Source organism: Acomys minous, assembly GCF_964271855.1.
Source record: "Acomys minous genome assembly, chromosome: 9".
In the NCBI taxonomy this organism is placed as follows: domain Eukaryota; kingdom Metazoa; phylum Chordata; class Mammalia; order Rodentia; family Muridae; genus Acomys; species Acomys minous.
In genome coordinates, this window is record NC_140490.1 from 91,382,883 (window position 1) to 91,400,042 (window position 17,160).

Genomic DNA, 17,160 nt, shown 5'->3' on the forward strand with positions numbered 1-17,160 from the left:
CGCACGCCTTTAATCCCAGCACTCAAGAGACAGAGGCAGACAGATCACTGTGAGTTCGAGGCCAGCCTGGTTGATAAAGGGAGTCCAGAGCAGCCAAGGCTACACAGAGAAACCCTGTCTCAAAACACCAAAAAGAAAATTAATTTTTATTTTTTAATTACTTAGTTAATTAATTTATTTATTTACTTTACATCCTGGTCATAGTCCCATCCCTCTTCATCTCCCAGTCCCCCTCGCCCTCCCTCTTCCCCCTCCCCTGTTCCTCAGAAAAGAGGGGCCCCCCTTCCCATCCACCCCAGCTCATCAAGTCCCATCAGGACTGAACTTCTCCTCTTCCCCCTGTGGCCTGGCAAGGCAGTCCCGCCAGGTGAAGTGATGGAAAAGCAGGCCACAGAGTCCATGTCAGAGACAGCCCTGCTCCCCTCACCAGAGGCCCCAGGTCCAGTCCATGCAAGGTCCTTGGTGCTTCAGTCTCAGCAGGCCTCTCTGTTGGTTTTCTTGGGAAGCCCCTGTCACCTCCAGGTCCTTTTCTCTCTCCCCCTACCTTTCCACAAGACTCCCTACTTATTGCCCAGTGGTTGGCTGTGAGTCTCAGCATCTGCTGCTGGGCGGAGCCTCTCAGAGGACAGTTATGCTAGGCTCCTCTCTGCAAGCCCAGCAGAGTGTCATTAATAGTGTCAGGAGTTGGCTCTCTCCCATGGGGTGGGTCTCAGGTTCAGGTTGGAACCTTTTTAACTTTGGGTTTATTGGGGAGGGGATGTTTTTGTTTAGTTTGGGGAGGTTAGGTTTTTTTTTTTTTTCTTTTTTTTTTTCTTGTTGCTTTGGTCTGTTTATTCGAGACAGGGTTTCTCTGTGTGGCCCTGGCTGTCCTGGAACTCACCTTGTAGATCTGCCTGCCTCTGCCTCCTGGGTGCTGGGATTAAAGGCGTGAGGCACTGCTCCTGGCACTTGTTTTGTTTTCTGAGATGAGGTCTCACACTGAGTTTCCTGGCCGGCCTTGAATTCATTCTGTGTCCAAGCAGTTCTTAAACACGTTATCTTCCTGCCTTGACCTCCCAGGTAGCTGGAATTACAGGCCTGTGTCACCTATCCAGCTTTTTTTTTTTAATGGATGTTAGCAAATAAATAGTAAATTTAACTCAGATTTTAAGATTCATGTTTTTCCTGAGGTGCCATGAAGACAGCGGGAAGTGGTTGCCATGCAGCAGACTCTGAGCACTGCATCCTGTGGGTGCCAGGGCCTATTTGGTACTGTTATTTACGCCTCCCTTGATTCTCCCACTGTCCTCTGTCTCTGATGTCACTGTCACTGGGCTCCTCCAGCTCAGTGGCCTTCCATGCTAGTGTCTTAGAATTTTCAGTGTGGCATTTTTATCAAGGTGTTCACTTGTTTTGTTTGCCAGGCTGCTTTTATGCCTGGTGCTCAGGGTGCTTGGCAAACCCAGTTTGATTGTGAACCTATGAAAGGTCACATGTGAAGAACAGCCACATGCCAACAAACTGATGTGCTTCCACGGAGGCCAGTCTCTCCTGGAGTTGCTGAGCGACACTTGGCTACCACACACTTGAGTCCTTTGTTTTTAATGTTCTATCAGATACTTTAAAAATTAATTTTAATTAAAAGCAAGTTTCAGGAGTAGAGAGATGGCTCACAGTTAAGAGTTCTTGCTCCCCTTGTAGTTTGGCTCCCTGCACTCATATTAGGGGGCTCACAGCTACCTGTAACTGTAGCTCCAGAGGATCTGATACCATCTTTTGACCACTGCAGGCACCAGCAAGTACAACACACACACACACACACACACACACACACACACACACACACAAACATGTGCACACGCATGTGCCGCTCACACACAAAAGTAAAGTAAAATTTCTAAGTAATTTAAAAAGGGTAAATGAAAAGTAAGAAAATAGAAAATGCAAAATAATATTCACAATGTAACTGAGAGCCAACAGGATGGCTCAGCAGGTTAAGACACTTGCTGCCAAGCCTAACCTGTTCAGTCCCCGTGACCTGCCTGAAAGTCAAATGCTAAGAATGCGTTTATTCATGAAGTCATCTGAGTTTCGTATTAAACTAATTTAGAGACTACATAAGATGCAGTGTTTGAAATAACCTCTTCAAGTCAAATATCCATCTCATTTAACATCACTCAGTGCCAATAAAGCCGGTCTCGGTTGTGTTAGCCCACGGTAGCACACCTGTCCTCCCCCGGCACAGAAACACACGCTTCTGACTTCATGTCCTTCATCGCACAACCTCTCCCAGCTCTCTAGAAGGCATCTAACTGAAGGCACAGTTGTGTTTGCTGGAAGTGGAGTCCTTCCTTCACTTGGACCTGCCAGTACATTTTAGTACGCAGCCTTGACTCGTCAGGCCTTTCTTCCTTCCTCAGTGTCCACCTCTGCCAGAAATAAAGGACCTCACCTGAAAGCTTTCCCGATGGGTCAGGGGGGAAAGTAGCCGCTGGAGCCTAAACAGTTACTTCCCTTTGTCTATTCCTTTTAGAAGTACACAGCGCTCCCCTTTCCTATTAACTTGTTTATCTAGCAGTTTGGTTAACTTACAAGAGGAGAAATAAAGATCAGAAGACCAGGTGAGCTGTCACGGGAGGCAAGCTCCCTCAGGAGGGAGAGGTCTGCCTATCCGCAGGTCCAGACCCAAGTGCCTCCAGCACACAGGGACACCTTCATTTCCTGGGCCAGGTTCACAAAGGACCTACAATCCTTTGCTTAGACTAAGGCTGATGACGCGACATCACCAGATCCACGGCTCTTTCCTGCAGCTCAGGAGCCCCGATGGGTGCCGACCCTGACCATCTTTCTTTGTGTACGTATGGATCCCCAAAGTCAAAGAATGAGAACATCATAACACTGCTGTCCAAATGCCTTACCCCAGCTGGAAAATTAACTCAAAAGTAAATTTCTGGGTCCGATTACTAGAATCTTCTTTGTTGCTTTCATTGTCATATTTGGAGAAATGGTTTTAAATTTACATGAATAATATGTGCATGTTTTTGACATCTGAACTCATAGACTTGTAATTTGGTTAACAAATTCCAAAATGACTTTATAATAAATTTCAGGGGCTGGAGAGAAGGCTTAGTAACAGCACTTCCTTCTTTAGATAGCTATATTATGTTCTTTGGGGTTTTTTTTTCCTTCTTTCCTTTCCCTTTTTTCAAAGATTTATCCATTTTTATTATGTATACAGTGCTCTGCCTCCATGACAGAAGAGGGCATCAGATCACACTATAGATGGTTGTGAGCCACCATGTGGGTGCTGGGAATTGAACTCAGGACCTCTGGAAGAACAGACAGTGCCCTCAACCTCTGAGCCAGCTCTCCAGCCCCAATAGCTATATTATGTTAAAGTTTTGAAGATATCTATTTAAGTTAATTTTATATTCCTTTATGGAAGCTCCCAAGAGAAAAAAAATCATTGAACATGTATTTTGTTTCATGATTTGGTCAGAAAACAGATTGTGTGTGAGTGTGTGTATGTGTGTGTGTCTGTGTGTATTTTATCAGAAAAATATATCCTTAACATAAGTCCATACCATTTTATAAAATGTTAATGTGTTTTTAAAATGGCATTCTTAACCATAGAGATGCACGCCTGTAATACCGCAATTTGGGAGGTGAAGGCAGGAGGATCAAGAATTCAGGGCCAGCCCCAAGCTGTATAAGTCTGGGCTACATAAAATCCTGTCTCAAGATAAACAACTGAACAAACATAAGTAAATGATTAAAATTAGCACCTCTGAAACAGCAGAAGGCGAAGCTCTGGTTGAGTCCATGTCACCACGTTACGGACGCTGATTAGAGTGGAGGGGCTCCTTTGCAGCCTATAGCATGTTACCTCTACACACCTGTCTCTTTGCAAATGAGAATGGTTTGAGACAGCCTTGCTGTGTAGCCCAGGCTGGCCCCAGCCTTGCGATCTTCTGCCCAAGCCTGGAGTGCTCGGGTTACAGGTGCCAGCGCTGCTCCCTCTACAAAACATGTCCCTCTCTTCCTGTGCACCCAGTCAACTTTTATTATGCTTGTCCTATGCAAGGAAAGGACTTCTTATTTTCCACTTCTTACAACTAAATTGTTGGAGTCAAATTCATAAAATGAGAGAAAGGGAAAAAAATCCTAAAATATAAGTTTTTTTTTTCAAGAAGCATAGTCCTCTCCCCCCTCACCCCAACCTTCAGGTCTAAAATTTTAAGAAAATTTCAGCATGATTTATAGAGAGATTTAGTAGCTTGGTTTTCATTAACACAATAACAGATATGTATAAATATTGGCAGGCCTGGAAACCTTCAAACGGTTTTTGTGATATAAGAAACTAGTATTTAACCATTAGTGCTGCTGTCCTAATTTCATTAGCGTGGCTTCTTTACAGACTTTGTCCAATGACGCAAATGCAGACATGAATTTCTGGAACAGCAGACCCATGGCTGCCTTCTCTCTCCTTCATTACTTATGTTGGACAAACTGCCCTTACCGCTTGCCAAAAACAATCCCACAGTTCCGTCGGCTTCAGTTTCGAGGTCTCCTGTGTTCTCCTTAGACCACCAGTAGCTTTGTCTCTTTGAGATTAGAAATTGGACACTTCTTGATGGTTAAGGAACCAAGCTGTGTTACTTGACGTACTAGCAAGAACATAGCAGAAGCCTGAGCTGGGCAGCCTCCCTGCAGATACTTCAGCAGGTCCTATTGGAGCGCACCCTCGGGACACAGGCCCAGTGAGTGGCTTTGTTTTCTGTCAAGCCATGTGAGATTTCTCTTAAGGTGTGATTAGAACCTTCCGCAGGACAGACTGTTGGAAACTGGTGTATTCCCCTTTGCCTGTGTCATCAGTACATGGAAGGGACAGAGGCTCACTGCGCTCTGGGTATTTCCGTGCTCTCCTTCTGAAACCAGTTCCAAAAAAGTAAGGTAAAAAAATGGAGCTTCAAGTTCAGATGTCTGTTATTCTTTCAGTATAATCAGTTCCGTGAATGTGTTAAAATGGAGAGTTTCTCTGATCCTACCAACATCTCTGATTTTCACTTCCCCCACCTCCCCTCCCTTTTGCCCCATACATATACTTTTTGTGCTATATTTTAGAAGATTCTGGTGTTCGTGTTTTTTGCTTTTTATTTTATTTGGGGTTTTGTTTTGGGGGGGTAACCTCATTTTTCTTCTCTTCTGCTTTCTGGGTTTGTAATTTATTTTTGTAACCTTTCCAGTGATGTCCTGTGGCTTATGCTAACATATGATAAATAAATCACACAGTTGTGTTTGTAGAAAGACCTTCTGACATCAAATCATACTTAATCGAAGTAGAGGTTGTCTGATTCTTGTTGTTTTTAGGAAATATGGCATGAACTCTGTTCTTTCCCCCTTTTATCCTTAGAATATCAGTGCTTAGGGAACAGCAAAAATAAACAAAACTGTTTAAAAGTATCTCAGAAATCTTTGGTAATTCTGTTTTAACTACAAACCAAAATTCTCTGAACATTGTGTGTCTTTGTGTGTGTGTCTGTGTGTGTGTTTGTATGTGTGTTTGTGTGTGTGGGTATGTACAGGTGAGGGTGTCTGATCCTTTAGAGCTAGAGTTAGGGAGAGTTGGTGTGGTGTCTCTGCAAGTACCGTGGCCAGCAGGGAAATGATCCATGTGAGGCTAGAAGGAAATCCTGCTCAGCACAGCTCGGTGGCTGCTGTTGCTTCAGACTTATAGAAACAGTATATTTAAGTACAGTACAAATTGGAAAAAGGTTTCCTGACAGAACACAATCCCATGTACACAAGGAGACATAATTAGATCAAAGCTCTTCTTCTCATGTCACTTCTTCCATGAAGGCGGCTCTATAGACAGGCTACATGTGTTATCCTAAGGGCCTCAGGGAGGAGCTGGCAGGGTCTCAGTCGTAGACAGTGCAGGATCATCTGGGCTACTAGCCACCTCTGTTCCAGGGTGTGGGAGCTTGGGGAGCCCCTGGCAATACAGATAGCACAAGGGTCACCTGGGCTATTGGCAGCCTCCATCCCCAGACTTCTGGGAGAAAGCGGGTTGTGCATTTCTTACATCGAAGAGACAACCCTGTTTAATACTCCTGGTTTCCTAGTGCTCAGCCCTGAGCACAAGTACCTCATTGCTCCTAACAGGCTGTGAGCTGCCGGACACAGCTGCTGGGAACCACGCTCTGAACCTCTGAAGAGCTGCCAGAGCGCCTAACCATTGGACCATCTCTCCCACCCAACCTATTCTTTTCATGAAACTCAAACAGCAATTCTTACCTTCAAACATTTGAACACACAGCAACCGAAATTACACTAATTTGACATTTACGTGCTGAGGAACAACAGTGGAAAAATATGACAAAAGTTTGTATTCAATAATTATAGCATTGTTTCTATAAGAGCAAAAATCTTTATATGTTAAACAGGCACTGCAGTTCTTAGCATACAGTAGTCCTGAACCCAAGCGCAGTGTCTCAGGTAGCATCCTACTGCCATGCAGCGGGACTGTCTGCACAGGGCAGAGTATACATGCTCTGTGGAGGGCCAGGGCTTCAGTGTAGCCACGCGCTGCAACACGGGCGAGGGCTGACCGAAACACCTGAGACTCACTGTGCATTCTATTTTGAATTAATTTTGGAGAGTACTACTATCAGAAACCGTTTACTGATGTCAAAGGCTTTGTAACATCCACATTCAGCAACATGAAGGTGTGGAGTTGGTTTACTCATCAAGTGAGTTCTTGTTTTCCAATGCATTTGTGGTCCTTTCTGATACATCCCTTTCTTACTGCTTTGGTATTCTTAACCTGAATTCAGTTGTCAGTGTTTTCCAGTTTACCGCCTATATGGTCCTTGCTTCATGTTTGCGGTGTTGTTGGGAAGACATACAGATATGTTGCTTGGATTCTGCATCCCTAAGGTGTCTACATGAAATCAGGGTGTTTGCTTATTGTGTGAACATTTACACTTATATGTCATGTTTTGAAAAGCTCCACCATCTTTTTTTTTTTTTTTTGAAAAGCATAGTCAACTATTCATTCTGTCTGTTTACCAAACTCCTCATCTTCTGAGCTCTCCATCCTCTGGTGAGCATGCAGTCCACTTGTCCTGCGCAACCTCAGCAGCGACAAGATAGTTCATGTGACTTGGTCTGGGCTTATGTGGATGGTGCCTTGCACATCATCCGCAGACACAAAAGGACAGCTGCTTTACACAGTGAGGCTCCTCCATGACTCCTCCTTGTTTGTTAATGGAAGTAATGACGAAGGCTTTCTTATAGCTGCATCATTATTATCTTTTGTCTTTTGCCTAGGGTGTTCCAGTGATGGCGATCAGAAACAAAATGATATCAGAAGGGCTGGATCCGGAGCTTCTTGAGTAAGTAATATTTCTAATAAAATCACATGGATAAGATAGTAAGTCTGTTGATTAGAACAAAAACATACTTGAAGATCTCTAGTGTTTCCTATACAATGTTTTATGGTTGGAAATATCATCATAAATCATGTCCCTGCTATATTTAAAAAAAAGAAAAGAAAAGAAAAAGAAATGTCCTAGGCTACTAAAAGCAGCCGTTGAACACTTCAGGAGATGAAATTCAGCGATGAATCTGGCCAGATTTGGGTGGCTGGGCATATGGTGGGGGAGGTTGTTGGGGTTTTTTCCCCCGTGTTGGTTTTTCTTTGGGGGGTGATGTGATAAGATATTATCTACCTGTTTTTTTTTTTTCTTAAGGCTGTCGTACATAAGAAATGTGTTCTACCATGAGCTAGATTAAGCAAGACTGAGGAGTGACCAGGATAAATAGAGTCCTGGGTGCACATTAATGGTTATTCTGAAATAGATGCCAACGTATGTGTGTCGTAAAATGTTTTTTAGAAGTGCTGAGAAATCACGGCTCAGAACTTTGACCGTAGCTCATGTCATCTGAGCCAACCTTGCTATGTAGTTCATTTCAGTAGAGTACATATCTTCATGGGTTCTTCACAACTCTCCTGCATTACAAGTTTCCAAATGCTCACAAAGAGTCTTTCTAGCTGGAGCTTTCGCTCGCCCCTGTGTCACCCAGGCTTTCAGACTGTGCTAGCAGTAAGCTTTGGAACTGTTCTTGGCTCCAGCCCTTCAGGAAAAGGTGTGTGTCTTAGAAATGGAGCACCAGAAAAGTCATCTTCTCATATTTTATCTTCAAAAATGTGAAATTTAAGAATGCCTTTAAAGCTGCCAACAATGGATTTTCCAACATGTATGTTCATTTGGTGTGAGTCCAAATGGCAGAAGGATTGACTACCATATCGTGGCTTGGTGACCTGAGCAAAAGCATATCTGGAATGTTTAACATGTGTTCTGGAAGTTGTTTCTGGCATTTTAAAAATAGATGAATTGTGGCATCTTTTTAAAATAAGAATTGAACATTTGGATTTAATCTGTTTTGGTACCCTTGTGTAATTATAAGTACGTTCCCCATCAATTGGGACTCCTTTTGCTTCTGAATATATAGAATAGGCCATAAATCATAACAAAAATCAAAAATGACCTTTAAATGATGCCATTTCACGCTGGAGAAGCAGGAGAGCCGCTGTCCTGTAAACACCTGCACTCGCTCTGTGTCCAGTCTTTGGCTTCCTGCTGGTTTCCTTTCATGTCCCTCCCAAACGAAGTCTGATGCATGGCACCTTCACTGAAGCAGCTGTTCACACAAGCAGCATGCAGATCATCTTCGTTTCTTCCCTCCCTCCTCCCTACCCCTGTGACATCAGTCACTATGGCTTTCCTCATTTTTCAAGTCCCTTACACATGGTAGCATGCCTGTATACCACTGCTGTTTGTTCTGGGTCTCCTCGTTTCTCCTGAATTACTGCAGTAGCACGTGATTGTTCTTGTGTCCTCTTTCAAGCCAAGTGCATTTGTTTGCATCTTCATTCTTGCCTTCAACATATGGCGTCTAACTGTTACATGTAAACGCTTTTCCCACCGTGCTCTGGGTTATTTCTCAAGCTCCTGATACTTCTGTAGTGTTTACTCTGTGCAGCTATTGCAGGTGCACTTCGTTGAACAGATCATCTTCCTGTTCCCTCTGGCCTTTCTTCTGTTGTTGTCTTAACTCTCCTCGGAACTCCTTTCCACTCTCTTGGGCCTAGGTAACTCCTTATTCTTCAGGAGTGTTAGGTGTTGTCACCTAAGAGATCTGTAAGTAGCGATCCAGGGGAGAAACCCACACACACCCAGTGTGCTCTTATGTTACCCTTAGCAAATGTGGGTCGATGTCATTGTCTATAAATGTTGAGCAACATTCATCTGTGATGAGATGGGTGCCAAGTTGTAGGGTAGGATTCCAGTAAGGGTTAGCATGGCCTTACAGAAAAGCCATTCCGTAAGTAACCACATCCTTGAGGCTGACTTCTGACCTATTACCTCATAGGTGCATGCCGATGGCCACCAGGGGCCCTGATTGAAGTGGACTGACTCTTAACCAATTGCCACTGCAAACTTTTCCATCTCCACTTAGGTTAATATAAGTGGAACAGCCACCATGTCCACAGAGGACGTTGGTGCTGTGGAGTTGGGGGTCACACAAGTTAGAGACCATCACCCGAGAAGTCTGACGTAGTGTGCAAGAAGGAAGTGTGCCATCCAAGGGGAGGGCAGTTTTGTTTAGAATCTTAGGTACAAAATAAGTCTCATTCAAGAACTTTCAGTAAAGAGTGCCCTGATTTTATTTTCTTTACAAGGCTAAGCATATACTTTCTGTTTTTATTAGCATCAGTAACAACAAATCCATATAACTGTCAAGAGCTAGTCTAGATCTGTCTGTCCTGAGCAGGTAGCCGCACTGAAATGGAGGAGAAATAAATGTCATTAGTAAGCAGGTGGTTGGACTCATTGCTGGACGTCAAAAGTTGGAAGGTAGAAGCACGCTGTTCTAAAGCAAAGTTCATATGATAAAGACGATCAGCAGTTTTACTAGACATCATGTCTATCCTCAAATTTGAGATATTCGACAAAGATGTTTGATAATTACTGAATATGTATTTGTTTGATACTTCTAATTATTTTAATTAGATACTTTATTATTTTTTTAATCCTCAGCTTCCCAAAATTAGTTTTGGTGCTACTGACATAAAAAAGACATGAGAAAGTCACTGTCATACTTAAGAGTTTGAGGAAGAAATTGAAACTCTTTGTTAATATTTATTCAGAAATTAAACTGCCTTAGTATTGTATCCAGAAATACAGAATGAGTAAATTGTGCTTTTAAGCTTCTTTCAATCAGTGCCTAGATTTTCTTACCAAGAAACAAACGTTTCACCCCTTTGTGTCTCTGAACCGACATTAGTATTGCACAGGAATGACTGTGTTTGTGTCTCTGGGATGGCAGATTGGACTTTGATCCTGTGCATCTTAGGAGCAAGTGCCCTCAGGCTCAGTTAGAGACAGTCAGCACGCAGCAGTTGGGATTGGAGTCTGCCCTGCCTCTTTCTATCTCTGTAGGCATGGGTCCATCAGTCAAATGGGAAATAGATTCAGCTCCTCAGTAAGGATGTAGGTGCTCAGGAGAGCTCTGGACAGCAGCGAGTGTTTAATGGTGCTGGCTGTGATTTCTGAGTGTTTTAATGAGGAATATGTAGCAAACTCTACACAGTCCTGAGGTTTCCTGTAGCATCATGTTTTCAACAGGTGTATTTCATACACAGAATATCATCACTTAAAACTATACTCTATTTTCTCAAGCTGAAAATCTCTGCTTCCAAATATGTAGCAAAGAATAGACATTTTTTTTTTCCCCCATGTTGGGGATCAGATCTGGTGCTGAGAAAGCTAGTCAGGCACAGCACCCATCTGTGCTGGCTAGTTTGTGTCAGTTCAGCACAAGGTAGAGTCATTCTAAAGGGGGGAGCCTCAATTAAGAAAATACTTCTGAAAGATCTGGCTGTACGCAAGCCTGTAGGGCATTTACTTAATTAGTGAGGGAGGGCCCAGCCCATTATGGGTGGTGCCATCTCTGGGCAGGTGGTCCTGGGTTCTATAAGAAAACAGGCTGTGCAAGCCAGGGGAAGCAAGCTGGTAAGCAGCATCCCTCCATGGCCTCTACACCAGCTCCTGCCTCCAGGTTCCTGCCCTGTTTGAGTTCCTGTCCTGGCTTCCTCCAGTGATGGACTACAATATGGAAGTGTAAGCCATAGAACCCCTTTCCTCCCCAACTTGCTTTTTGGTCATGGTGTTTCATCACAGCAACAGAAACCCTAGCTGAGACACCGCCCTAGGAGTAGATTCCTGGAGCCAAGATTCATCTGGCCACACTCTCAATCTAGAGGGGAGGGCACAGTGTGCTTCCTATGGATTTGAACCAGGAGACATGTTGCTATGTTGCTATATTGGCCTTAAACAGAGCTGGCTCAGCTGACGTTTGCCCTGGGGACAGCTATCTCACTGACACTTACGTTCTCCTCACAGACAGCAAAGGGAGGAAAGGTGGAGGGATCACCAAACCTGGCTCTAGTTTATACTACAGAGCCTTAATAATGCCATAGAGACCAGTGACAGAGCAGAGGACTCAGAAACCCGAATAGTGGCAGCCACCTGATTGCACCAAAGATGACAAAAATACACATTAGAGAAAAGACGGCTTCAAAAAATGGTGACAACAAAGTGGATAGCCACATGTAGAACAATGAAAGTCTGTCTTTTCTCTCTCTCTCTCTCTCTCTCTCTCTCTCTCTCTCTCTCTCTCTCTCTCTCTTTCTCTCTGTGTGTGTGTCTATCTGTCTGTCTGTCTCTCTCTCTCTCTCTCTTTCTCACTATGTGTGTGTGTCTGTCTCTCTCTCTCTCTCTCTCTCTCTCTCTCTCTCTCTCTCTCTCTCTCTCTCTCTCCCTTCCTCCCTCCCTCCTCATGTATAAACGTCAAGTCCAATGGATCAAAGGCCTTAATGTAAGACCTGGAGTTCTGAAACCCTTAGAGGGAAATGTGGGGAAATCACTCTAAGATACAGGCACAGACAGGAGCTTTCTGAATAAGACAGAGACACTTAGGAAACAATGCCAACAACTGAGAAGTGGGAGCCGATGACTAGACAGGTCTGTGGGCGAAGGAGCTGGTTTGCCCAGGGAGCACACAGCCTGTAGAGTGGCAGAAGGCCTGAGATCTACAGCGTGCAAAGGACTAAAAACATAGAACAAAACCTGAATTACAAACAGCTGCCTGTAACTCCAGCTCCAGCAGGCCTGCCACCCTCCTCTGGCCTCTGCAGACACTTGCAGACAGGCACAAACCACACTCAGACCTATATGGATACTCTTAATTAAATAGGAACCTCTGTCTTTCTTTAAAAGGTAAACATGTTCTCTCTTGGCTTGATTCCTGGATTATATATAGGTGCATGTAGTCATAAATGTATGTATGTCATGAAAGCAGAAGCAAGACTGTCCAGGGAACCAAGGGGACACATGGGAGTAGGGTGGGAGAAAAAAGTATAGGGTGAGTGTGCTCAACATAGAATTTATCCTTGTATGAAGTATCCTTTTGTAACGTAGTACATGTACAAGGAATACGCTTGAAGAAGTTTCTTAAGGTGCACAGTTACCATACACCACAGAAATGTGTGTTCATGGAAAAACTTGGACACAAATACTCAGAGTAACGTGGTTTGTATAACACAGTAGTAAAACAACCTGCATGTCCTTGATTTGGTGGTGGATAAGCAAAATGTGGTGTTGTATAAAGTAGACCAGTATCCGCCAGGAAATGAGCGGTATGCTGTGATGCTGCCGCATGGATGGCCACTGTTGGAACCATGCTGGCTGAAAGAGCCCAGGCACAACAAACGGGCATTGTGTGATCGTGTTTACATGAGATGGCCAGAACAGGCAGATCCTTAGGAGAAGAAGCTCATTGTTCATTTCCCCCGAGTGAGGGGTAAAAGGAAATGTGTAGAGGCTTCTGTTCCCTGTCATAAAAGTAGAATTGAATCATGGTGGTGGTGCCCAGCCTCATGCATCTACCAAAGCCCATCACAGGCACTTAAGATGGCGAGTTCTCTAGTATCTGAACTGTATGTCAGTTCTAAAGGAAATGAGAACTTAGGAGTCTCAGGAGACGCCATTTCAGTGAAAACCTAACACTGGAGGATTGCCTCCCGCCCTTCTGCTGGGCCTGCCACAGGTCCTAATGTCTGTTGTTTGCCTCAATAACCTAGCACGGTAGCCACCCAAAGTCCTGCGATCCCAAGTGCACGGTGCTACAGTGTTCCCGTTTCATTGCCTACCCAGAGTGCGCTCATTTCACCTGTCTCCACCACTTCCTGTTTCTGGAGAAACCCTCCTGCTAGCTGAAAGCTCTCCACAGGTGTTTTCATCTCTTTTGAGTCCGCTCTGAACTAAGCCAGTTTTACCAACAGGTCCGATCACACTCTGTAACAATTTGTTTGCATTTCTGTCTCCCCAGTAATAAACTAGCTGCTTTAGGGCAAGATCCCAGTGGTGGTCATGTTAGCTGTAGGAACGTAGCCCCTAGCAAATAGTAGGTGTGTGGTGTAGGTGTAGGTGTGTGATGGTGAGATCGCGTAATACAGGTGACATTCATCAGTGTTCTCTGTGGGCAGGTTCCAATCAGTACCTGAGAGTTATTAACGATGTCATCATGTCCATATGGACAGACACCTGGGCACAGTGATAAAGTAATCGCTGCCATGTTGTTTAACAAGGAAGTATCAAGGCTGGGGTTGGAACAGCCTGGCCCTAGATCCATGCTTGTAGCCACTGCGCAATGCAAATTATCATCAGTTTGCAGATGATATGATCATGCACTTTAAAGACCCCGAGGCCACCAGAAGTCCTCGAACTCTCAGCAAAGTCTCAGGTTACGGTGAGCGTGTTAGGTACCAGGAGATGAGGGGACAGGAAGTGCAGAGGACCTGCTGGTGGATCAAGGTTGCTTCCCACTCACTGACTCACTGGAAAAGAACAGCTAAGAAGTCAGTCCCATTTATGACAGCCTCAAAACAAACAGAAAAATCAAACCTAGGCGTAAATTTTCCCAAAGATGTTAATAACAATGAAAACTATAAGTCACCAGAGTCAAAAATTGTAGAAGATCCGAGATGGCAGAACAACCTCTCAGGTTGTGGCTCAGCAGAACTAATATTTTTCAGATGGTCACATTGCACTTCACATTAGGTTTTGCTCCTTTCTAGACTTAACTATATTTACCCTTTTAATTTTTTTAAAGTGTTTTGTTTTGGACACAAGATCTTGCTGTGTAGGCCAAGATGACCCATAAACTCACAGCAATCCTCCTGTCCCAGCAAAGACTGAGATTGTAAGCATGTATCACCCTACCCAGCTAACCCTTTTCTTATGTAACATTCATTTTAGAGAAATGTATACACTGCTTTATTTGAGCTGACATAGATGCTAACATAAATTGGATGTAGTAGTGAAACAATTCCCTGTAGTAACTTTTTTTTTCCTTTAAAGTTAATGAAAATGGAAGGTGAGCATGCTTTAATGCCAGCCCTTGTGAGATGGAGGCAGGCAGGCATCATTTGAGGCCAGCCTGGTCTACAGGGCGAATTCCAGAGCTGGAAATGGAGGTGTTAGAAATGAACCACATAGCAGAAAGGAACATGGCAGGAAGCACATGCCTGGCGCTGCCCACTGCTGCCAATGAGCCTGGATTAGTATTTTAGGCAGATAAAGCGTCAACCAAACCTGAAATGCTACTTCAGAACTTTGAAACTTTTCTTTGTTGAGTCCATGTGACTCAAAGGCATCGTCTAAAATTGTTCAGGGAGTAAGTTAGTTTATATCTGATAGGTCAGAACAGTGCTGGCATTTTCTTTTATTTGACAACAAACCAAATATATTAAAATCAATGGCCATATTTTAGCCGTAATTTTTGGGAGCTATAAGTAACAAGCAGACTATGCATTGCCTCATTTTAGTGATAATTTTTATCAGTGAAATCTCCTGAATCTTTAGTAAGAACCAAGGGGCAGTAATAAATCCGGTAATTTCAGCTAGGAATGCATAGCATCTCATTATTCTCCCTTTTCTCTCTCGGCTTTCCCAGCTGGGTACTGTGCTTGCTTATTCTGCTTTCCCCCCTGGGTACTGTGCTTGCTTGTTCTGCTTTCTGGTAAAAGCGAACAGGGGCTAAGGAGGAGCGCATCGGTGTTCGGTTGATGGTCTCCTGGCAAAACACTACTGAGGCCCATTTAAAACAGTTTTTACGTGTCTTGGGAGTGTGAGGAGATGGGTACATGTTTCTGGGTGTAGGTCCAGACACGCACATGTGTGCTTGTCCAGTGGAGGCCAGAGGACAACCTTGTGTGCCATCCCTCAGGCGCCTTCTTCCACCTTTTGTTTGAGACAAGGTCTCTTGCTGTCCTGAAACCTTACCAAGTATGTTAGACGGACCGGCCCACCTGTCTCCACTTCCCACCCCACCAGCTCTGGATTACAAGCATGTATCACCATTTCCGGTGGTTTGGGGAATGAACCCGAACTTCTCATCATCACACTTGCAAGGCAAATGCTTTACCAACTGAGCCATCTGCCCAGCCTCTCCCAGTGGCTTTGAAAGGCCCTGTTGAGTTGTCATTTTGTTTAGTAAAGCACACTCCTACAAAGTTGGGGTATAAGCAGTCTGTGCTCCCTGTTGGGCTGTCTTTGACACAGTAGTCTTTTTTAACCAACTCATACTTTTAAAATTCATTCTCTAGAGTAAAACCACAAACAACGTCCCATGGACATTAAGAGCCTTCCTTGACCATGCACTCCTCCCCCGCAAGGTTTCCATGTGGCCTGAGCTTCTCAGCCATTCCTGAACGCCTTTCTGCTTCTAAGTTTCCACCGCTTTCATTTTCTTTCCATTCCTACTTTCCTCTCTGTACCTTAGTGTGCAGTCAGGGCTGCCTATTCAGATCACATCCCTGTCTATAGTTGGGTCTCCATGGTGATGAGATGAAGGAGTACACTGTGTAAGGGCTGCCAAGAGTGCTGTGGCCTCTGCAGGAATAGCACTTAATCCCCAGCCAGTGCGCAGGAGCCAGAGAGCGCGTACTGTGGTGTCCTGCTGGAGGTTCCTGGTAAGGGACACAGGCGCGGCAGATTTATTCCCAACAGTATTTCAAGATGAACCTAGTTTACAGTTTGTAAGTGCTTGCCTTCAGTTGGAAAAACCTTTAAATTTTTCCCTTCTTTTTCAGGAAGCCAGATGCTCCAGTGCCTAATGGTGAAAGTGAAAAAGCCATAGAAGAAAGTTCAGATAGTGAGTCTTCCTTCAGCGACTAAGTTGGATGTGAAATGATGTGTTTATGTTCTGTGGAGGCCTCTCAACTCGAGCTCTTGGTGAAAATTGTTAAATGGCCACATAACTATTCCATCCGTCCTCTGTTTAAAAAAATACATAAAGCATTTATAACCTTCCAATATGGTTTGTTGACCAAATAAAATGCTCTGAAGTTAAAAATAGAACAACATAAATTGCTTCAAGTGCTACAAGTACTAAGATAGATTCAGTGAACATTCTAAAATGGAGTTAGTTTGGGCTTACTGGCCAAAAGTCGACTTCACATAAGAACAAGAGAATGTGCCTAAGTAAATTATTCACTTTAGTGAATATGTTAGTTTGAAAATTATTGTATACATTTGTTTTGCAAACTTACTGAAGACACCTCAGGCAGAAAGACATTGTTTAAAACATACACATATCTTTTATGGAACTCATTGATGGTACTTGATAGCATATATATCTTTTTATGCCTTGGACAACAGTTTATATATTATCAAAATCAGATATTTTGTTTTACCTATCACCAGATAGAATTATTGGGGTGATCACAATGTGGTTTGGGAGAGCAGTCTTCACTGTCATTGGCTCCTTGTTTGCCCTGACATAACATTAAATTTCTAAAGTTAAAATGTTCTCGTATCACCGTGCAAGTGAATCTTCATAAATAAGTACCTAAACATGGCCTAGAAAAGCTTCTAAAATGCTTAGGAAAGATATGTAAAAGCTTTTAATTAATCAGGTTCTTAGTTTAGATCTCCGGAAAGTAGCACTTGAGAAAAGGCCCTGGTCTGTGCAGGTCATTTGTGAGATTATCTCAGAAAGCGTAATTGAGAGAACAAGAACAAGAGGGAAACCAGCGTGTCGTCCAGGCTG

General features: G+C 43.7%; 1 protein-coding gene across 2 annotated transcripts in view; it reads left to right on the plus strand.

Annotated features, from left to right (window-relative positions):
- The window catches only part of WASHC3 (WASH complex subunit 3), a 43,654-nt gene extending 26,738 nt beyond the window's left edge, over nt 1–16,916 (plus strand). For both annotated transcript variants that reach the window (XM_084795309.1, XM_084795310.1), the window contains exons 6-7: nt 7,312–7,376; nt 16,202–16,916. In XM_084795309.1, the coding sequence (XP_084651435.1) occupies nt 7,312–7,376; nt 16,202–16,286 (150 nt within the window). In that variant the 3' untranslated portion in view covers nt 16,287–16,916. The remainder of the gene's footprint in view (nt 1–7,311; nt 7,377–16,201) is intronic.
- Nucleotides 16,917–17,160: the final 244 nt, after the last annotated feature.